General features: G+C 43.6%; 1 protein-coding gene across 2 annotated transcripts in view; it reads right to left on the bottom strand.

Moving 5' to 3' along the window:
* Positions 1-23592, bottom strand: part of DIS3L2 (DIS3 like 3'-5' exoribonuclease 2) — a 291824-nt gene extending 268232 nt beyond the window's left edge. The window contains exons 1-2 of one of the 2 annotated variants that reach the window (XM_083177472.1): positions 23374-23592; positions 10411-10966 (exon numbers count right to left, since the gene is read on the bottom strand). In XM_083177472.1, coding sequence (XP_083033598.1) covers positions 10411-10954 — 544 coding nt within the window. In that variant the 5' untranslated portion in view covers positions 10955-10966; positions 23374-23592. The remainder of the gene's footprint in view (positions 1-10410; positions 10967-23373) is intronic. The other variant, XM_083177474.1, reaches the window with a different exon arrangement.
* Positions 23593-23819: the final 227 nt, after the last annotated feature.

Here is a 23819-nt window from a genome sequence, read left to right as displayed (position 1 = left end):
CAGTGGTGTAAAAGGGGTTAACCTGTGTCCCTTTACACAGGACTTCTACCCAGATCCTGCCCGTGTAAATGGGTATGCTGGGTCATCCGACCCGGCTCAGTTTACAGAAATGGGGGGCATACATGGAGGTCTGGAGGGGGGGGCAGGGGTGCAGACAGCAGCGCAGGCAGGCAGGGAGGTGAATGGATGCCTGTATGCAGCATCCATTTGACTCGAGGACGGGGGCTAGAGGAGGGTCACAGAGGCAGGGGGCAGCCCAGCAGCTTATCTTGGTGCTAGGCTTGCCACCAGCGTGGCGGTCCGGGGCTCAGTGATAAGCGGTCCCGGCGCTTGGATATGTCGTCATCTCCAAGCGCCGCCCTCGTTTACACTGCTGGTCGGCACCGCAGTGTGAACCGACCAAAATTCCAGATCCGACCTCGTTTGGAAGGGTGTTCCAAATACCGGGTTGGATACGGGATTTTGGTGTAAAAAGGGGTATAAATTTTCCAATTATATGCATTCAGGAAATCTTAGATATGTACATCTCCTCCAAGGTACAGGTGTGGTATGACACTCAGTCAGAATTCTGATGGTCATTAGTCCAACATTGGAATCCCCAATGTGCCCAATTACAGTACATTATAATACAGCTTCTCTGCTGAAATGAGCACTCATCAGATCAAATAACAAAAATACCTACTCACAACTAGAGATCTTCCCACCAAACTTTACTACATATATGTACAGTAACACCACTAATATGAGTTGTGTAGTACATAGTCCTAGGACCAAATGCTATTTAAATATTTTTTGGCACCATATCATTACCGCAAATGTTGTGCAGTGTAAAGTGTCAATTAAGATTCTCATATTCTCAAAAGCTAGGCACACAAAAGTCCTATTTTGGGGATTATTTCTGCCAGCAGAAATCCAAGGTAAGTGGTGGAAGCCCTAAAACAAACAAACAACTCCTAGTTACTTTGGAAGGTAGATACGGCTAGAATAAACTACTGAATTCCAAACATGATCCTTTGAAAACGCATCAAAACTGGACAGGTATATTTTAGGAGGAGTCTTCTGAAGAGACATACTGTACAATGGATTGGTAAGTGGGGATGTGCAGAATCATAACACTAGGGTCATAAGTATTAAAACTGTTTCAGCCTAACCCCCCTTAGTGCCAAACCCTAACCTCTCCCTCTCACAGGCCAATATCCCCCTTCTCTGACTCCCCTGTCCTCCGGCGTACCTGTGTTCAGGACAACTCTTCTCACCAGTGCCTAATGCATCCCTATTTAGCCCCATACACATGGGGTGATTCTAGCCAGAATCGCTGAACAACCATATCACTGTGCGTACAGGGTGACTGTCGCCAGGAGCACGCTCTCGCAACCAGCCCTGTAGTGGTCGCATAAGCATGCCCCTGCGACCAGCGGCTTCCCCCAGCAGAGTGCCTCGTTTTCATCAGCACTCATGGTCGCGGATGAAAACAATGGGACACTTAGCGATATGCTTGCTGAGTGATAATTGCTCAGCGAGTATATCGCTCCGTGTGCACAAACAAAATTTTCCATATACAGTTCTCTAAATCATTAGACCGGTCATCAGTCACTCCTTACATCTTGCAAGTGTGTAGCCAACTTTAGTGTATGCTTTTAACCAATAACGGAGAATAAAAATAAATGTAAAAGGGTGGTCCTGCTCAAGGTATGAGTAAGAAACTACAAATACCCCGAATTAAGGCATCATCACGGTCACAAAAAATGTTTGAGCGCCTGTGAGGAAGAGGCATTACCAGAAAGAATGGTTCATTTCCTGCAAAATGAATAGAAATGCAATTTGTCAAACGCTGAGTAAGAGGAAGCCATCTAGGTCTAGTTTATGTTTGTAGTACACACAAATAAACATAAAAGATTAGTTTATATACTGTAAGTAAAGCACAAAGTAGCAAGAAATAGAATCATTGAGAGAGGGTGCAGTTCTGGTTCAATAATAGCAAACTCATGCGGTTAAACTTTCACGTGAACAATCATTAGAAATAAGCACCTGATGTCGAACGTCATCTGGGTATATTAAGTCAGATAATTACAGAATTAAAAATAAACTGCATGGAAAGACTACAGCTCTTCCAGAGACGGCCACTTCATCATACAAGCACAAATTATACTTAGTCCCAAATATACCGTGTAAGGTTTGTAGTATGTTAATAGACCAGCTACTAGAGCAGATCCATTTTATACTATCACATACTGAAAGGTTTAATCGTGGAACTATGTTAATGAGCTGCAAGTTATTTATTTGTAAGCCGCAGTTAGTGTGACCTCTCACAGCTCTCATTTAGAAGATAATTTTGCAGAGTCATATGGTAAGCCAAGTTCCGAATAGCTCTCCATAAGTGTCTAGGTTACTCTGGAAGAGTACACAACAGATGTGGGAGTCTATGTTAAGGCTACGCTACAGCTATCCCCTGAAATATCACATCAAATGTGGAATGACTGAAAATACAGAAGATCACATGACTTTTAGATTTAAAAAAAAAAGCTTTAAGTGGAATCAGTTCAGCCTCCAACACAAGAAAGACTGCAAGCCAACATATAGCAATCCCTTTTCACAGTAAATGTTCCTAAAGACTTAGGAACATTAACACCAGTATTTAAGGGGAGTTGATTCGGTCCCCGCTTTTTTTACACAGGGGGCCCAATGTTTAAGCTCTGCGCATGCGAATATAATTGGGGGAGATTTTACCACATTCCATCAGCAAATAGAGATAAATATGCAAAAAGAACCAGTCCTTACCAGCACAATTATGGCGAGGGGGATCTTGTTGCATAGGAGAAGGGGCCACTTAATGCAGAACCACTTATTTCTTTACAATGTCTTTGAACTAGAGTGAGGATTAGCAGCATTGTGCAGTAGTTACTAAAACACACATAGTTTAGCCATGTACTGCATTTAGTTGCATTGAGGTTATATACTCTATGTCAGGGGTGGCCAAAGCATTGATTGCTATCTATCGGTAGCTCGCGGAGCTGTCGCCAGTAGAATGTGTTCAACTCCTGCAGTTATAGCCTACAAATTAGCCTCTGAAGCAAGGAGAGGCATCTCAGTGTTCCCAGTAATGCGGTACACAGCTAACATCATGAGATCATACGCTCACAACATTTGAGGAGCCTGTTGGATTCACGGTTGATCCAGTCAGCGGCAAAGCGGGAACAGGTCAATGGTGGCGGGTATAGTCAGAGCCAGCGGGACCCCTCACACACCCAGCACAACAGTAGGGATCGGCTTAAAAGTCTACCTGCTCATGTGAGTGATTATACCTGTTATGTACAGAGAGTGGGTGGGGGAAGGGGGTTTCTGCAAAAGGGGAGGCAATCTGAACAAGAGAGAATCTGCACATGGGGGGCTGTTCTGCACTGTGAGGGGAAGGGGGAATATGTTTTGCACAGGAGGAGATGCTGTAAGCAACTGTACAAAAAGTAGATCCACCCATGCTCTAACTCAGCGTTTCTCAAACTGTGGGTCCTGACCCCAAAGTGGGTCCCAACCTTCTCAGTATGGGGTCATGACTATGTTGCTGACCATCAGGCTGATGACTTTTCTAATCTCAGTCAGTGATTCAAGGAGTCTGAAAAATCAGTTGAATTGTCTGTTATGTTAGACTCCTCCCATCATTCTGTGCCTCCACAATGCTGCCATGTATGTGCTGTCGGCTGACTACACATGTGATGTGATGGACTTCTGCAGTTACTTGTTGGGGTCCTGTCATTTTTATTGTCTGATTGGGTCCCAGAGCAAAATAGTTTGAAGACCACTGCTCTAACTAGTCACTTATTGCCAGTAGTATTTTTTTTTAGGAATTAATTCCTCTCAACATAATGGCGGGGGGGGGGGGGGTCCAATGGAGCAAATCAATTGCTCTTATCAAGTACGCATTCCATTATTATCATCATTTATTTATATGGCGCAGCACCTGACAATACATAGATGAGCAAAGAACAATAGAAGATTGTGATTTAAGGTGTGAACACACTTGTACAATTTAGACTATCTGCATACAATTGAGACTATATAGTGCAGATCTGCCACCAGGAAAGAAACTTTCCATGTGATAAATTTTAATTTAGCCCAATCCAAACTCTCAAAGGGTGAAGACATTAAACCATTTAAAATTAAAATGTCCCATTGAGGAACCATGGACCTAATAGTCGGTCAAATAATTTTGAAAGCCTGGCAAAATCTTCTAACCAAGCTATGTTCTGCCAGTTTTATGTCTAATAACGCACTTAAAGCGGAAATATGCACTTTCAGCATAAATACTGCCAGTCCTTTGTTGAAACCATCACAAAGAACTGCAGCACATGAGATATCTTTGCTTTAGTAAATTCAAACTTGTCCTTGGACCACTCTGCAAATATCTTCCTGTAAATATATTCTGTAATAGATCGCCGAAGATAATTTCTTCCTAGCCTGAAGAAGAATCTTGATTACATTTGGAGACAGATTTTTATTCCTCAACGGTTGCCTCTCAATTTCCAGGCCGCCAAAAGTAAGTTTTGTGGATTCTGGCAATTCACAACATCCTGACTGAGGTCAACCGATATCGGCAGGAACAATGGATCTGCCACCGCCATGCTCTCCACCATTTGAAACAAAGCCCTTCTGAGCCAGTATGGAAGCACAATTATAACTTGGCTCTGCTGTGTCCTGACCTTCCATAATAGTCTGTATCTGAGGAAAAGGAGGAAAGACAGACATATGCCAGGGTGAATGGCCATCTTTAAGATAGGGCATCCCACTCCTTGCGACCCCTGCATCGGGAAAGAATTGGGGAAGTTTCTTGTAGACACCATCAAGTCTATCTCTGGTTGGCCAAACTGATGCACTATCAACCGGAATACTGACTCCTTTAAACTCCCATTCTCCTGGCATCACACTTCTGCGACTGCGACTTAGAAAGTCAGCTTTCTGATTGTCCTCTCCCGGTACATGCAGGGCTGATATTGATTGCAGTTGTTCTTCGGCCCAAGTCATAATACTCTGTACCTCTTCCAGCAACACCTGACTTTGCGTGCCTCCTTGTCGATTGATATATGAAACTGTTGTAGCGTTGTCTGAAAATATGCGGAGGTGAGACCCTATGAGGTCTTTGCAGAAGAACCTTATGGCCAAACATACTGCCTTTAGTTCTGTGATTGGATGAAAACTCCACCTCCCTAGTTGACCAAACCCCTTGACAGGTTCTGCCTAGACTGTGTGCTCCCCAGCCTATGCCATTTTCATCTGTGGTGATCACTTTATATTGATGACTCATTAAGGACAAAATTTCTTTCTTTTAACAGATTGCCCTCCCACCATCCTAGGGAAAGCTTTACAGAGTCTGGAACCTTTATCTGATGATCCACGGAGACTTGTCTCTTGGTATAACTTAGCAGGAACCACTGCAGTGGTCTCATTCCCCAGGGGATGATATCTACCGTCGAAGCCATCATTCCTAACAAACTCATCGCCATCCTTAATGACACTCGAACACTTCCTTGAATCAATAGTATCAATTGTTGAATCTTTTCGCATCTTTTTTCGGAAAGCAATATCTGAAAGGATACTGTGTTTATCACTACTCCTAAAAATTGAATGTCCTGAGAGGGAATAAGCTGGCTTTTTCCCCATTTGACAAGCCCCCCATGCTCCTGAAGTAACTGAACGACATTTTTTTGCCGAGATCACTTCGTTTTCCGATTGTGCTGAAATCCAGAGTTCATCCAGATATACCCATATCACGATCTTTCGCTTTCTTAGATTTTCTATTAACACCACAAGGACCTTTGTGAAGATTCGAGGTGAAGATGTAAGGCCGAATGATAGACAAGTAAATTGGTAGTGCTCTTTTCCTATGCAAAACCTCAGGTATTTTCAGTCATCCAGTGCAATAGGGATATGGAAGTAAGCAGATTTTAAAATCTATTGACACTAAATAGTTGTTTATTCTCAGACTCATCAGGATAGACTTGGTAGTCTCCATGTGAAACTTCCTTCTTTTTATTCGGTCATTTAGACCCCTTAAATCCAATATGGTTCTGAAACTTCCAGAAACCTTGTTTATAATGGACAGACAGGAGTAAAAACCTAACTCCTTCTCTGACATTAAAACTTTTTCAACTGCCCATGAGTCGATTAGTCTCTTAAAACTCAAAATTAGAGCTTCCCTCTCTACAACTGGAGGTTGAAGCTTTGAACTTAAAAACACGCCTGACCCTCTGCTCGCCGGAGCATCAGCCCCCAAGGGCCCAAAAGCACACCGCCAGGAGTAGCTGCATGTCAGGCGAAATGGATCCATGCTGCCGGCCAGGACCATGTTTAGGGTAAGGCACCACCTCCTCTACCCAGTAGCATACCAGATCCCTGGGAGAAAATAACAAACACTAAACTAACTACCTATACAGATAGAGGAGACAGGAAAAAGACTAATGGCTACAGGAGAGGTGCTCAGCTATATAGGGAGGAGGAAGAGGAGGAGCTAGATCCTGGGGAAAAAAACTACCTTTCTAATTGGGAGGAAGAGAGGGATAAACCCATTGTAATGGCTGCCATAAAGTAGGAAGAAGAAATGTGTGCAGTTATTATGCAAAACCTCTAAGCCATGATATAGTACCCTGATCAGTTGCTGAATCAGGCTTAATAAATAAAAATGTTGGAATCAAGCATAGAAATGGGAGCTCTAATCCTGGATTCCCTTGTGCAAAATGAAACAGGGAAAAGGCTTAAATAGAAACCAAAAAAGATATTCAATCCCGCATCACAACGGTCATGCTGGCCTGACAGCCGTGACCCTGTCCAGTTCTCAGCCGTCTCGACAAAAAAAAAAAAAAAAAAAAAATCGGCAGGCAGGATTCAATGTCCCGCCTCCCGAATGCAGGAAAGGGGGCGTGGTCACGAGATACGGCTGTGGATCGTCAAGCAGAAACCAGGAGCTCGACACTCTATGGCCGTTCTCGGCAAGACGGGCCCGACTGCTTCTAAATTCGGGTCAGTTCTGCTGAGATCCCTGTTCAATGTGGTCAAGAAAAACCACATTGAATAGGGCGCCATCACTTTTTCCCATGTTGGGAATAGCGGTGGGAGATTGAATACCCCCCTTAGTGAGGAAGAAATAGAATGTGATGAGGTGCCAGGGTTTAAACATATAAAATAAAACACCACCAAATTGTGTTGTTCAGTGGTACATAAAATATAGAAGTCTGAACATTCAAAAAACCATTACTGCAATTCTAACCAGATTACAGAACATGCAAGAGGCACGACACAAGGATGCATTGGTAAACAAGGTGAGAGGTCATTATCTAATATGGTAGGGATCAACTAATGTCAAGGGTTGGAAAAAAGTTGTCTGGGTTATGGAGGATGGAAGTAGGCGAAACCTTAAAAAGAATGTTTACATCTTTAGAGACAGGTATGATTGGGAATAGACATGTATTCAATAACTGAGAACAGATCAGGATGTCATTTCATGGTAATTATTCTGAGTATTCTAGGTGATGTGCCTACTCATATATTAGGCGAGTTAAAATAGTGTTAACATTTGCAATTTTTCCTCCCCTCTCACCTCATATTGCATTTTCACTATTGTATATCTTTGTGACCTAGAACGAAACTGCAGTACAGTGTGTATTATCTCAAGGTGACATCAGGGAGAGGAATAACACAGGAAAAACCAGGAGCATGCAGTCTCCTCAAGTCCAAAGTGACATACATACACACATAGCATAGAACAATCACTAATCAGGCAGGTTATCTTGACTCATGAAGTTTCAGTTTACATGTCAATGCTATGGTTATACATCAGGGCTGGGCAACACCGGCCCTCCAGATGTTAATGAACTACACATCCCAGGATGCTTTGCATTAGTTTTTCTATGTGGCCATGCAAGGCATGCTGGGATGTGTAGTTCATCAACATATGGAGGGCTGGTGTTGCCCAGCCCTGTTATACATGATTAGAGTTGATCTATAGCCCCAAATAGGTTTAAGTGTTAATAACTGAAGTAAAATCTGCAAATATGGTTTACAAAGAAAGCCATTGTAATAAAGGTGTACAATATAAAATTATACATTACAACATTAAATGGCACAACTTTCTTTGTAAAGTTGGTCCCACAGCAATTTAAACATGGGGGGGGAGAGGAAAGAGAAAGAAAGAAAGAAAGAAAGAAAGAAAGAAAGAAAGAAAGAAAGAAAGAAAGAAAGAAAGAAAGAAAGAAAGAAAGAAAGAAAGAAAGAAAGAAAGAAAGAAAGAAAGAAAGAGAGATCCAACAATATATCGAGTGGCCATGAATATTTTTATTAATTTATTTTACACCAAATATATGAGTTTATATTGAGGCCTTTTTCTCTTACTGTTATTTTTTGAAGAGGTAAAAGATGAATCTCTTCTATTTGAGTGGGATTTCACAACGGGATTTACATGAGAGAGTACTCTCTATGTAGCTAGAAGTTGGTACACAAAGAAAAATAAAAAAAAAGAGAAGGAGAGAGAAAAAGGGGAAAGAGAGAAAAATAAAAAAAATAGAGTAAGTTAGTGTTAGTACATCCCGGCAGTTTCTGCAGTTTGTTTGTTAACACAGTGACTGCTGCCGATTGCTCTTTCCGGACTGGCTCTACCAATCCTTGCAATTGAGCGGGTCTATCCGTGTGACAGTTGCAGATTTGGATGTGAAACAGTTGAGTTATTGAGTCGCTCAATGTAATGCTGGGTACACACCAAAACGATTTTTGCACAATGCTATCAATCTGGATCCAATTTAGACTGATTGGATGCAGATTTGGTCAAAATAGTTTGGTTGGATCTGAATTGGATCCGAATCCGATCCTACCTGCTGCAGGTAGGATCTGTAAAAGATCCATTCATCTGAATACAGAGGGGATCAGATTGTATGCAAATCATATGCAAATCAAACGATCCTATTTGCATACGATTTGCATCCAATCCAAATCGTTTTGGTGTGTACCCAGCATTAGAGTGGGTGACCCCCTGGTTGGCTGGTGCCCTTGCAGGGAAGTCTATCCACAATCAAGGTGGATTCAACCTGAATGTGTATATAGTTTAAAAGCAGATATGTTGCACTATTGGATATCTGTACACACTAAGCAATAACAGACATCCATAGGAGTAAAGTCAAGGCCAAACACTAGTTGTATATAAAACAAACAAAAAATGTTTAATTTACATAACAAGCTCAATAACCAAGGGGTACGCAGGACAGTAGGCTCTGATTTTGTATTTTAATAAGACACAAAAGGTTACTGCTGCCATTTGGTGGCAATCCAAAGTTTCGTAAGAGGAATTAAAGAAATGACCAATAAATGGATAGGATAGCAATCACACAAATACCAGCAATGGTGAACTGACCACATAACCACTCTCTATAAAAAAAAAACTTCTGCTTACAGTAAACATGTTTCTGCTGATGTGTACTGCTTAGTTTTACATAAAATAAAGGAAGATTAGTTTTGTTCTATGAACTAAGTATATCTTAATTTTCCCATCATACAAATCAGTAACTTAGACTAAGGTGCATACACACGGGGTGATTTTGGACTGTTTTCTAATTAAGCACGTATCGCTCTGTGTGTATGCACTATAACGAATACAATCCATGGTGCCACACATTGCAACTGCCCCTTCAGATCTATAGCACCTGTGGTGAAGATCTAGATCAGTGGTAGCCAACCCTAGCCCTCGAGAGCTACCAACAGTTCACATTTTTCAGACAACCTAGCTGCTGCACAGCTGCACTCATTAATCACTGACACATTTTAAAAGATACACAGATGGAGCTAATTAGCTCACATGATTCTGTGAGACCTGCAAAACATGCACTGTTGGTAGCTCTCGAGGACTAGGGTTGGCTACCCCAGATCTAGATGATCTCCAGAATGTGCTACCGAAAGCACAGATTGCTCAGCACACATCGCTACAGGTAGAAGACCAGTCTAGCAAGCAATATGTGCTGAGCAATCTGTGCTAGATCGCTCAACAGTACTAGTCGTCCTGTGTGTATGGGGCTTAAAGGTGCCCAAACACTAGTAAGATATCTTCAGATCTGCCTGGTTGGAACAAAAACATGGTTATGGATGAGTAACAGTTTTCCTGCATTTCCAAGCAAATGGTCAACTGTCATTTGCTCTCATCCATAACCATGTTTTTGTTCCAACCAGCCAGATCTGAAGATAAATCTGCATGTGTATGGCCACCTTAAGTTCGCATCAAATATTTTTCATAAATTCAAAACCACTTTAGTCTGTCATGGAACCAAATAAATAACACCCGTTAAATCTGTAATATATGTGTAACCAGAAGACTGTTGACAGCATACTTATCACCACAAAATAGTTGCCCACATTGCAAAGAAGTATGCATTGAAACCATACCTTCAGAAAGTATATCTCTGTAGACACTTTTAGAGGAAGTCTGAGACTTTGGCACATGCTTCCCAGGCTGGGATTCTTTTTTACTCTCAAAGTCACAGATCCCCTGCAGGTTTGTGCTGGTAGGTATATTTTGAGAAGAAAAAGTTATTCCTCTAAGCTCAGAATCTCCATCGTCCGTGTACTCTCTGCCACGGTGACAGGTTTCATCTTCTACGCTATCGATAACATCAGAGCGGTTTTCAAACTTTGTTTTGTCACAGGTGGAAGGAGTCTTAGAATTGCCATAAGAGCTCATTCCATTTCTTCCCGGACCTTCTTGACATCCTCCAACAAAAACAGCATCTCTGTCACAGACAACTTCCCCACGACAGCTCTCTTCGACCTGTAGTTTCTGTGCTATATAGTTCAAGTAGAATTTGAACCGTCCACTGTGATGTTGCTGCACCAATTTTGCATAAGCATTTTTCTGCTGGATTCCTGCCCAGCTTGAACCTTCTTTCGCTGTTTGACCATGGTTAGCTTTTGAATACGTTGATTGCTCCATTTTAAATATAGTCTTTACAAGGAGATCAATGAGAAGAAAAAAAAAACACACAGGAAAAAAAAAAAGTTATTTTCTTTGCAACAAGCAAATGCAAGAAGAAAAAATTATAATTCACAGGAGGTTGGCCAGCCTGCCTTACTTCAGAATGTCAAAAAGTGATGTTTAATCCTTAAGAAACTGCTCACTGGAAATGACAATACTTCTGTGACAGTTCCTATACTTACCAAATAAGACTTTTAGGAGGAGTAAATAGGAAGTCCTGTTAGCACTAATGTATGCTACAGAAATCTACCTTCCCCCTATAGCTATACCTACAAAGATTAAATTATTTCCATTCTGAAAATAATTTTCCTGCAGACAGTGTAAAGTGTTTTAACAGCACTGGTGTCCAAAATCTTTTATGTGACAGTGTTCTTCTGTACTTTAACCCAGTGCCAAGTAAATTTGTCAATATAGGTGTGAAAATTGCCAAATAAACATTTTTATTTGTCATAATGACCTGTAATATTTACCTAACACAGAAAATATGTTTTGTGTGTGTTATATAACAAATTTGAGTGACTCTGGCATTTTTAACAGATATTTTGCACATCTCTCACAGATTTTGGCACTCAAGTACCCATTAACTCCATTGCATCTTACCAAGAACTAACCTTTTCATACAGCAAATAAAATTAAATTTGGTGCAAAGCAAACTGAAAGCTTGATAGAAAAAGGAGAGTATAACAATGTACAATCACTTACATTTATATTAACCCACATCACTAAATACACTTAAACAAGAGTAAATGCCCATACATACAAAGTCGCCTTGAGCTGAAAGTCACTCAAAACAGCAGGTCCATCGGCAGCGGGCAGGGGGAAAGCCACTCAGTGTGTATGCACTGAGCGGCTTTCCCCCCAGCAATGAATGCCATCATCGCTGTCCATACACTCTGGGCGTAGTCGCCCAGTGCGTATGGACCTTAACACCCATATTTGCAAAATCTATGAGAAGAAAGAAGGACACTAAAAGCCCATACACAATGGGCGACTGAGCTGAAAGCTGCTCAAAACAGCCTGTTTGAGCGGCTTTCAGCTCAAAGCCTCCCTGTGTATATGCCCCAGCGATGAGCATAGTCACCCAGTGTGTATGGACCTTTAGTACAAGGAAGAGGGGAAAGACAAAAAAGAAAGTGCAGGTCAAAACCAACAAATGTGTGCTTATTATAAAGCGGGTTATATTATGTACTGCACACTGGAAGACATTCTGTGCATCTCTGTGGCATGCCATGTTTGTTCATCTAGGGCTCTAGGCAATAGACTAAAGGCCCATACACACTAGGAGATTTTCATTTCAAAAGACTGCCAAAATCTCTGAGCGCGGGATGTATCAACATATATCTCCGCCCTTGGCACGGCAGCCGCCGCGATGCTACCGCATATGTACTAACATATGCGGCCAGCATCGGGCTGCAGTAACGGAGACCCCCGCGATACCTGTGATGTGGGCTGCGGGGGTCTCCGTCACTTCCCGGCGGCTGCCAGCATCCCCCTGTGTCTCCTCCTCCCCCATGAAGCCGGATGTCCTGCCGGCTGTGACACCAGGGGGAGGAGATGATCACAGGAGGACGGGAGGGCGTGGGCGCGCGGACGTCGGACGGCGAAAGAAGATCATAGGCTTCTATAGGGTATCGCCACCCAGAGGGTGGCGATACCCTCCCTTGCGAAAACGGGGCGGACGGGTATTGATACATAGGAAAACGGGGTAAAACGGGTGTTTTACCGCATTTTCCCGTTAGTACATCCCGCCCTGAAAGCTCTATCTGTCACCATAGTAGTGCGTACACACTGAGCTATTTTCCCAAGAGAGCAAGAGATTTTCAGGAAAGGCAAAAGACTTTGATTAAAAACTTTCATATAAAAAGGATATTTACATAATGGGCTAGGTTTGAATTCCAAGGGTGGGAGCAGGGGCCATTTTATTCAGTGCATTTCCGATCATGGGGCCCGATTCAGAACTGATCACTGGGCTGCGTATATTCAGAGCCTAGCGATCAGGTAAACGCCCCGCCTGGGGAAATCCCAGCCATGTGCACGGCTACGATTTTATTTACAAACGTGCACAGAGAGAAAAATCCATTCACCTGCATTAGCAATGAATGCACTTCTTCCATAATACAATAAGGGTTATCACTTTTGTGTTGAGGGATTCCCGGCCAGTGGCCCGCTCCTTAACCCACCCACAGCCCGCCCCTTTATCCATCTTATCATGGTTTTTTAACCTTTGATAAAACTCTATTCTTGATTTTACACACTGTAATGCCATACACATTATGCCACACATCGCAATGCCCATTACACATTATGGCACACCGCAATGCCCATTACGCAACATACCATAATGCAACACACTGTGATGACCATTACATACTATACCACATACCATAATGGCTATACATATCATGCCACATTAAATGCCGCTTACCTACATGTTAATTGCTAGGGGTTTCTTGTTAAATGCCAGCAGCTTTAAACTCAATGCCAGGGCCTTAATGCTTGATGCCATGGGGGAATGAAGTGCTTGTTGCCATGGGGGAGTTTAAGAGCTGTGAGAGCAGCAGCCAGGCAGCTGGGTCGAAAGCATTGCACAGCCAGGAGCGAAATAGCTAGAAACCTGCTTGTCAGGCTGGCTATCTCTCCTGGGGGTGCGCACAGTCTCAGTGCAACCCTGCATCAGCAGTTGCAGAAAGTGAGTAACTAGTGTTGGTGCCGCTGCCAGACTCTGCCTGTTCCTGGACATTCTATAGTCCGGGAACGCCACCCGTCCGGACTCTGGACTTAGTAATCCCTGAAGGGTGGTAACCCTAAATAAAAAATATACATTGGTGGCCAGTGGCGGCGGTAACATACATGGCAGGCCTGCACGAGCCATGTATACTTTACCGCCATAATAAAATATGCAATGGTGGCCAGTGGCGGCGGTAATATATACGTTACCGTCATAAAAAGAATATACATCGGTGGGGGTAACGTATACATGGCTAGCCTACGCCAGCTATGTATACGTTGCCACCACAAAAACTATACATTGGTGGGTAGTGGTATGGGTATGCTCCACACAGTAGATCAGGAAGAGGGAGCAGGCAGACCAGGCAGTCAGACAATGCTGCAGTGGAGCATGGCGTTGTGGGAACAGGGGCAGGGCAAGTATGTTATCTGTTGAGGGAGGCAGCAGGGCTGTCAGTCAGGTTAAAAGTGAATCATCTTTCAGCTCTGCGGCCATACGCACCTAGCAATGATGGCTGAAATACCAGCCATCATCGCTAGACGTGCTGGTAAAACCAGCCAATGGCCCACCTCGCTAGCGATGATGCGGGAGTGTGCATCGGCGCTAGTCAGCTGTCACTGGGGCATACACAGCTGAAAAATAAAATCGCTCAAAATTGCTAGTGTGTATGGGTCTAAAGGTGCCCAGACACTAAAAAGATCTGCGCTCTTAAGATGTGAGCATAAATTAGCCTTGAAATCTTATGTCCTTCCTGGACAAAAAAAATTCAAGCAAGCGCACATCTTTACCAAAGATTTATCTTAAGATCTGATGTGCGTTCCTATGGATGTTTTTGCTATATCTTCTGATCTTTCATGCAGCATGTAAAAGGTGCCCACACACTAGAAAGATCTGCGATCGTAAGATGTGCGCTCCTATGGATCTTTTGAGCAGCACGTAAGATCAGAAGATTCAGCTAAAGATCTATGGCAGCGCGCATCGGACCAAAATAGGCAGATTTTCGACCGATGATCGGTAAACATTGGACGATATATCGTCCGATTTATCGGAAATCGGTCAATCGGATCAGATTGGCCGATCAGAACACGTAGATCAGAACACGTAGCGAGATCAGCCAATTTTAAGGAAATCGGCAGAAAAATCGTTCTAGTGTGTGGGCACCTTAAGGCTAATATGGAGGACAACTGGAACCGTTACATACAAGACATGAGGGGGGGGGGGGGGCACAGGCAGATTTAACAAAGGGCAGATTGTCTATTCCCTAAATTGGGCTCTATAACTTTAATTACATCTTACAAAGACACAGTCTTGGTCTACATTGTAAATAATTATTTGAAAGGGGACAAAATACACATAACCAGATTACTGGCTTGTACATGCCTTCAGCAATTTTCACTACATACAATTTGCAACCATGAATTAAGTTAGCTACACACTATGGGGGGTATTCAAACCTGGCCGATATTTCCTATAATAGGCCAGGACTTATTCAATACCGGCCATTTTCGTCCAGGAACCGCAGCAGCAGATACAATTATTCAAATCTGTGTTGTAGGAAATGGGTGCTAAATTGTCAAATAAGCGCCTGATCCTCATCTTTTTATCAACGTAAGGAATTTTTCCGGAAGTCGGAAGATCAGAACTGACTCTGAATAGGTTGAAAGTAAATTCCACCTAATCGTGTTGAAAACTGACGATATTTCCAACAATCAGAAATATCGTCCGGCATTGTGAAATTTGATACAAAATGACATAAGTCGATTTTTCTGCTTATGAAAGGTCTGAATAATTCAGCTTATTTTTGTGATTGTCACACCACACTAGATTTGCATATGTCTGCCTACACTTAGGGATGGCCATCAACCAGCGATGATTCGAAATCGATGATTTATGACCGAAGTCGACTACTTTTGCGATCGATGGGGAAGAATCAGATGGTTTCCCTCCATCGATGGCACAGCAAAACCGATGTTCTGCTTTTAGTTTTTTTCCAAAGTGCTGGGACACTGAGCATAGCTGTGCCGCCGACACCTGTGAAGCCCCACCCACATGTTTTGATTGACCGATTAGCCTGTGGTCCAAAAAAAATGGATGACCATCAATAGGTAAAATTATCGCTGGTCCTCCTATTGATGACCAGTTGCACATTGCCATTTATGGCAATGGCAACGATGGCCATCCCTACCTACAGTGAGGACGAGCCAATCATTATAAACTAATATGGGCAAATTTTAAAGAAAGCATACAAATTTAATGAAATGGGGACCTAAGCCAACATAAAGAGGCATCAAATAGAACAAGCCTAAAAGTCCATCTAGCAGTTGAATATTACTGAGCTGAAAGGGAAGTTGGTGGTAAAGATGATCTACATGGTCTAGAACAGTGGTAGCCAACCCTAGCCCTCGAGAGCTACCAACAGTTCACATTTTCCAGACAAGCTAGCTGCTGCACAGCTGCACTCATTAATCACTGACACATTTTAAAAGATACACAGATGGAGCTAATTAGCTCACTTGTGATTCTGTGAGGAGACCTGCAAAACATGCACTGTTGGTAGCTCTCGAGGACTAGGGTTGGCTACCCCAGGTCTAGAACTCTAGATAGACAGTCATTAGGTCGACTCCATATCCTTGACATGCATTTAGTTAACATGCTCAAAAAAAGGTCAACTGGTAAAAAGTAGACAGTGGGACAGTGTTAGGTACAGAAGGTTGACACAAAGGTTGACACGGATCGCAGTGTTAGGTAGAGAAGGTTGACACGGATCACATCGTACGCAAATCGCACGCGTGCGATCAGATGCGCCCAATAATGCACCTCATTGCACGCTGCTTATCGCAACATGTATGGGCACCTTAAGATGATGGAACCTGCTGATGGGAGGTTCCAGCTGCAGAGCTCTTGGCAGCTGCGAGGGCAATAGAAAGTGGGAGAGAATAGGGAGGGGCAGAGAAGGAATAGAGATAAAAATATATACAAATAAAGTGAAAAATTTTAAGTAAAAACTGGGCAGCATTGAGTCCACAGGTCCATAATATACCCATATATTTTCTAATACTACAAAAAATAAATAAAAGAAAACATTATCTAGCCATGCAGATACTGTGGGTCACTTAAATGTATAAATATACAGATTTAATAATGTTATTAATAGTTGCAAGAAGGGTGAGATGGATTAGTACCAAATTAAGAAAAATACAATTCTGAGAAGCGGAATGCAAGAATAGAGTGTACAAAATTGTTACACAAAAAAAGTCCATGTTTGTTAAGAGTGTTAACACTGAAAATATCTACCACAACCTTAAATGCAATCCTATCAGGAAGCACTAAATCTGATATATTCTCTTGTTGGCCAAAACCAATACCCACAACATTGGCGCTGGAATTCCAACATCACTGGAGACAGCAACACAAGAATCCCAGTCAAAAGGGCATGTGTGGGGGGGATTTGGTTAAGATATGCAACCATCCTTGAGCTTGATAGAGTGCACTCCCTGGCGGATTGGGACGAGAAATCGGGTGAAATCATCCCAATTTGCAAGTGTATGACATCCAATCGGATCCGATGCACGGCCCTGTGCGCATCCAATCAGAGTCTGAGGTCGGACGGACTGCACCTGCGATGTATCACATCCAATACAGTGTGAAGTGTGTCAGGCGGGGAGTATTGAAAAAATTTTGTTCAAAAGACTGAACAGCCGCTGATTGGCTGAGCCAATCTGCGACCGCCTAGTATTTTGAATAGCATTTTTCAATTCTGCTGCCCTGCGCCGGAAGCTCCCTGGGCTTACGTGTCATAAATCACATGCGATTTATCACATGTAAAAAAAACTGCACATCAAGTTCCAAATCTTAGTGAGCTCTGCCAGGGAGCTGCCAGGGGAAATCGGGGACAACTTGTCCTTAGGACAAGTCAGCCTAATGTATGGGGGCCTTTAGGTTTTAGATGAGCAAAGGTCTACTGCAGGGACCGGCAACTGGCGGTCCGCGGTCCATCTCCGGACCGCAAAGGATAGAAAAGCAGACCGCCTAAACTCCTGAAACTAGCAGTGTGGTGCTGCTAGTTTCAGGAGTTTAGACGGTCACCTTTTCTATCCGCCAGCAGCGGTCTCAGGAGTGGCATGGCGGCTCCGTTATGCAGTGAGAGAGGGTTGCCAGGCAATATGACAACAACCTCCACCTGTCAGACGCAGCCAGCTGTAATCACGTCCCCGACTTCCGCATTGACCGAAAGCACACACGGACGCCACTCAGCTGCCCGGAGCATCACGGAGATGCATAACATGATGTATAACGTGTCACAAAGGTAGATGAATTGCGGCTAACTTAAAGGAATGGTAAGAAGCTGCATGACTCATTCAGACCTGAGGGGGACACCGTGTTTAAATGTTGTATCCACCAGGTTTCTCTTTGTAAAAGTTTTTTATCACGATCCCCACCGCTCAGGGTTTTGGGGACGTGATCTATCATCTTATACCGGAGTGTTGAGAGGCCATGTTTATGTTCACGAAAATGTCGCGGAACAGGTTGCTCGGAGGTTAAGATCTTTTATTCTAATCTAATGCCTTTCTTATATGGGACCTATGGCCCGCCATTTGTTCCTTGAACTTGAACATAAACATGGCCTGTCAACACTCAGGTATAAGATGATAGATCACGTCCCCAAAACACTGAGAGGAGGGGATCGTGATAAAAAAACTTTTACAAAGAGAAACCTGGTGGATACACCATTTAAAAAAAAGTGTTGTTTTGTTCACCTTGCATAGAGCCTTGACAAAGGGGTGCTCAGAGCCCCGAAACGTTGGCGCATTTTTTGCACAGCACATAGTCATTTTTTGCACCAAGACCCTCTGGAGTGCCATTTTTCTTCCTGCAGTCATGTTCATGCGCATGAAAGTCACCGGGGGCGGCTGAATAAGGATAGGAGAGTGCCGGGCCACACAAAAGGTAGGTGATAGATATATATAAATATATATAAAAATTCTGGAGCTCAGTCAAAATAATTAGAAATATACGGACTTCATAAGAAATTACTTTCCTACCCATGGTCTACTGTATCTAGAAAATTAAGTATTATAATATAATATGATTGACTGATTCTATAGCAGGGACACTATGGGGGAAATTTAGGATGGAAGTTTTATTCCACATGGGATGTTGCTATGGATAACCAATAACCAATTAGAAACCATTATCGGTACTTGTTTCCTAGAACGGCGCACAAGATTTCCATCGTATGGGCTCCTAAAAATCTCATCACATCGCATCCCCCTGGAATATTGTGGTATGCGATGTGATTTTTAATTGTACAAGCACCCATGCCATGAGATGTGATGGGTGCTTACAATAAGACGTAACCCCCAGTATCCACGCCATCCCGAGGGGCGGCGGTACGTGTCCTCCAACCTTTTCAAACCCCCACCATCCACGTCGGACTATCTAAAATCAGCCACACTATCTAAAATCAGCTCCACGCCGACGTGGATAGTGGGGGTATGAAAAGGTCGTAGGACGCGTACCGATGCGCTCGCCACGCTTTGGGATGGCATGGATACATCTCATTGTAAGAACACAATGAGATGTGCTTGTACAATTAAAAAATCACATCGCATCCCATTTGCTGGCATGCGATATTTAATTGTACAAGCATCGCACACCACTAAATAAGGTACACGATGGCATGCGATGGGCGCCGTGCTAGGAAACAAGTACCCTATTATCTTCTAGAACAGGCATGTCCAAACTGTGACCATTGTGAAACTACACAATCCAGCATGCCTTGCCATAGTTTTAGCATCCACTAATAGTAAAACTGTGGCAAGGCATTATTACACAGCCTGGCATGATGTATGCACACAGTGGTAACTTTTAAGGTCCATACACATTCACACTGAGCGTTTTTCCCCCTGCCCAGCCATTTTCCCTGGGGTGCAGGAGGCAGCGATGATGCAGTAGTGTGTAGCAGCAATCACCGCTGCCATGTACACACTGGGCAGATGAGAAAACTGAGCGGTTTTCACGTGAAAATCACCCAGTGTATATGGGCATTAGTGGATTGACCCCTTTGAAGCTTTTTTCCAATTGTCATCTATCCTTCCTGTGAAATTGTTGCAGCAACCCAGTCGCCCCGTCCCTACATGCAACAGCTGGGGGGGGGGGCGAGCTGGGGGTGTGGCGGTGGAGAGGGATTGATGAACTCACCAGCACTGATCACTACCAATCATTAAGGCATAGCCCGGAAAATTTGCGGTATTACCAATGAAGGGGGTTAATATGGGATTATCATGAAAGCTTTTTAAAGTATAGATAGGACTTCATCATGGATAAATTCAAACAAAAGAAACAAACAGGGTTTTCAGTATTTCTTGTCTATATATTGTACATTAGGAGCATGAATGTTCCAACTACGAATAATTACCGGTGAAAAGCTTCTGTGATATTGGTGAAGACAACTATATTTTAATTGTATTCTAATAAACCATTGTTTTTATTGTCAAAATTGTATGTGTATTTTAGATAGATGGTGAATTTTATGAGCACTTCTACATACCGATCTACTTCCCTTTCCTCTTCTAACAGTAAAGTTACATAGAAGTGATGCTATTTATGCCCCTTTCAGACCGCACTTAAAAACCGGTATTTTGCCGATTTTTTACCGTTTTAAAACGGTAATCTGTGCGGTCTGAAAAGTGCAGGACCACTTTACCGTTTTACAAAAGCCGATTTTGTAAAACTGTTAAAATGGAGGGTCCTACCCGTTTCAGACCAGGTATTTTGTCATCAAAATCGGGTCTGAAACGGTATTTAGGACCCAGCTCATTGGCTGGGTCCTAAATACCGTTTCAGACCCGATTTTGATGACAAAATACCGGGTCTGAAATTCAGCGCAGTGAATATTTAATGAGCGCTCATTAAATATTCCCAACACTGGAGCCGCCCCTGCCCCCCCCCCCCCCCCCTTGGGTCAACTCCCCCCACCCCCCACAATGTGTTAAGAAAAGTGACTTTCGGAAAATGGCTGCCCCCATACGAAAGACAGTTTTTTAAAACAGGTTTTCCTATGGGGCAGCCATTTTCTGGAAGACACTTTTTCATAAGTGCACCCGACCATACTGCAGTGCCGGGATCCGCAATTACGGAGGTACCAGATGCACGGGGGGGGGGGGTTGTTAGCCACGGGGGGGGGGGGGGGGGGCGCTGAAGACTGGCTGTGACCCTGTATTTGGAAAGTTTCCAAAAACGGGTCTGCCAGTGTAAAAAAAAAAAAAGGCACTTAAACGGTAATATACCGTTTAAGAGATGCAGTGTGCAAGGGGTTTTACCTGGCAGACCCGTTTTTGGAGACGTTTTCAAATACAGGGACAAAGCCAGTTTTGCGGTCTGAAAGCAGCATTAGTGTACTGTATGGGTGCATGGTATGAATGCATGTGAGGACTAATGGGACATTACACACGGACTGACGAACACTCGAAACGCTTGGCCTCTCGGCACACAGCGCTACAGAGCACTGTGTGCTGAGTGAGTTGTCAGAGTTCTCCGTTGGAAACGTTGGCCTCGAACTATTAATTGCCATTGGATTCAGACCAGGCGGGGCGGCGCATTTAAATCGCTGTGTGGTCTACACACACACACAGCGATTTACATGCTTTTTCTGAACAATTCAGTAACATCACTCAGAAAATGTCTGAATGTCGACCCGTGTGTAGGGCCCATAAGTGTGTTTGGATTTATGGGAGAACTATATTTTTCTTTATAAGGATAGATGTATGGGAGGCGCAGATGTTCGTGTTCATAGGGATGATGGGAGGACCAAGTGTGAGAGTTTGTATAGCATATCCTCCAACATGACCCATTCCATTAGGTACAAAATGCTCTGTTTCTGGACTTCCTTACCAGTGACAGTAAAGGTGCCCATACACTAGTAAGATTCACCTTCTGATATGGCTGGTTGGAACAAAAACATGGTTATGGATGAGTGACAGTTTGTCAGTTTTCCAGCATTTCCAAGCAAATGGTCAACTGTCATTTGCTCTCATCCATAACCATGTTTTTGTTCCGACCTGCCAGATCTGAAGATAAATCTGCGTGTGTATGGCCACCTTTACAGGTGGAACTGCACCACTGTCCTATATTCAAAAAGGGGAGCCACACCTACTGCCACCTCAAACACCACTGTCCCGGACTCACTGGCAGTTGATGTGACTCCCCTCTTTGAATTTTGGACTGTGCTGGAGTCCAACCTCTGCAACTGCCACTGGCAGGGAAGTCCAGAATAGCACATTTTTTACCTAATGGAATGGGTCATGCTGGAGGGTATGGTATAGATGAGAATACTATGGGGGGTATTCAATGCCGCAGCAAGCGGCCGGCGAGGGGGTTAAACAGCGAGGATTGCAGAAAACCAGCGATCCTCGCTGTTTAACCCCCGCGCCGGCCGCTTGCTCTATTCAACGTACTGGGGAAATCCTCGCTATCACAGGACGGCGAGAATTCCCCAAAACAGTGAGACCCGCGGCTGCTGCAGAAAACTCGTAGTTCTGGAGCCGCATCCGCCAATTCCCCCTCGCTCAAAAAACGGAGCGAGGGGGAATTGGCGGATGCGGAGGCTGTGTTGAATGCTGTCAGGGTGAGTGGTGACAGCGAGCAGGAAGCCCTGCTCGCTGTCACCACTCGCAAACAGCATTGAATACCTGCCTATGTGTGTTATTTGTTTGGATGGGAGGAAAATGTGTTTGGATGGATGGATGCATGGGATGACAGTGTGTGTTGGATGGACCATGTATGTGTGTGTTTATGTAGGTATGTAAAGAACATGCATGTTCATATAGTTATATGGATGGATGGACCATACTGTGTTTGTTTAAGTACATGTGTATACAAATTTATATGGATGGACAACTAGTGTACCGTGTTGGTATATGTATCAGAGGACAGAGTATGTATGTACGATGGATGGGAGGACCATATGTGATAGATAGATAGATAGATAGATAGATAGATAGATAGATAGATGTAAGGATGGTGGGACCATGTGATTGTAGGTATGAATGTATGGGAGGACCAAGTGTATTTCTATTTATGGGAGAACTGTATTTGTATGGATGGAAGTATAGTGCTGCAGAATAGGTGTGTGCAAAATAAACTTAAAAAATAAATGGAAGGAACAGGTGTGTGTTTGTATGGAAGGATGGGAGGACAGTTGCCGGACAGTTGCCTTTGTTTACATGGATGAAAAGACCACCATGTGTGTGTTATTTGTTTGGATTGGAGAACAGAGAGTGTGTGTGATCGTGTTTATAAGGCCATATACATGAGTGGACTGTATGTATGTATGTATGTATGTTATGTATAATAGGAATGTGTATCTATGTTTGGATGTACAGATGAGCAGAAAGTGTATTTGTATGGACGGATGGAATTGATATGTATGTATGGGTTTCTAGGTATGGAGGAATGGGGGGACGGTATAGGTACAGATTGGTGTTCGGGTAGCAGGAAATGGCACTAGTAGAGGTGGTTACGAGAATATAGACAGATAGGACAACGGGAGCCAGGGAGAGCTGAATAACCACCGGTGCTGTATCACTCCCCCTCACTGCAAGGCTGCTTATACATTTGTTTGGCCTCCATTACACACAGCCGCACTCACCGTAGCGCACTCCCGCTGCCTGCCGCTCTCTCACACCCGGCACAATTTAAATGCCCCCGTGCCACTGCTGCTGCCTATAATGTGATTCTCTTCCGGGTCGTGCAGGTTAGAGCGGGCGGAGCCAGAGGCAGTTGTGGCCTCGTCTGGGCGTGGTCTGATGATGACACGCACATGTGTGCTGCGCTGTATACCTGGTCCGGTCACCGACACCCGCGTCATGTGTGGTAACTGCGTGCTAAGGGGTCACATGACATAACACGCGCAGCCCGGGCAGACGGCTGCTGTGTATAAACCATGTCCTGTCCTTCATTATCCGCTACATAGCTGGTAGCCGGTGAATGGGGTGTTTGCAGCTAGAAGGTGCCTTCTTCTGCTGTATACATCATATTACACATTTCATGATTTTGTAAATCGGCTAATCTGCAGCAATGGCAATTTATCCTCCT

The sequence above is a fragment of the Crinia signifera genome, chromosome 3 (assembly GCF_055691185.1).
Source record: "Crinia signifera chromosome 3, ASM5569118v1, whole genome shotgun sequence".
Classification (NCBI taxonomy): Eukaryota; Metazoa; Chordata; class Amphibia; order Anura; family Myobatrachidae; genus Crinia; species Crinia signifera.
The sequence above is the reverse complement of the archived record's forward strand: the minus strand, read 5'-3'. Positions and strand labels throughout refer to the sequence as shown.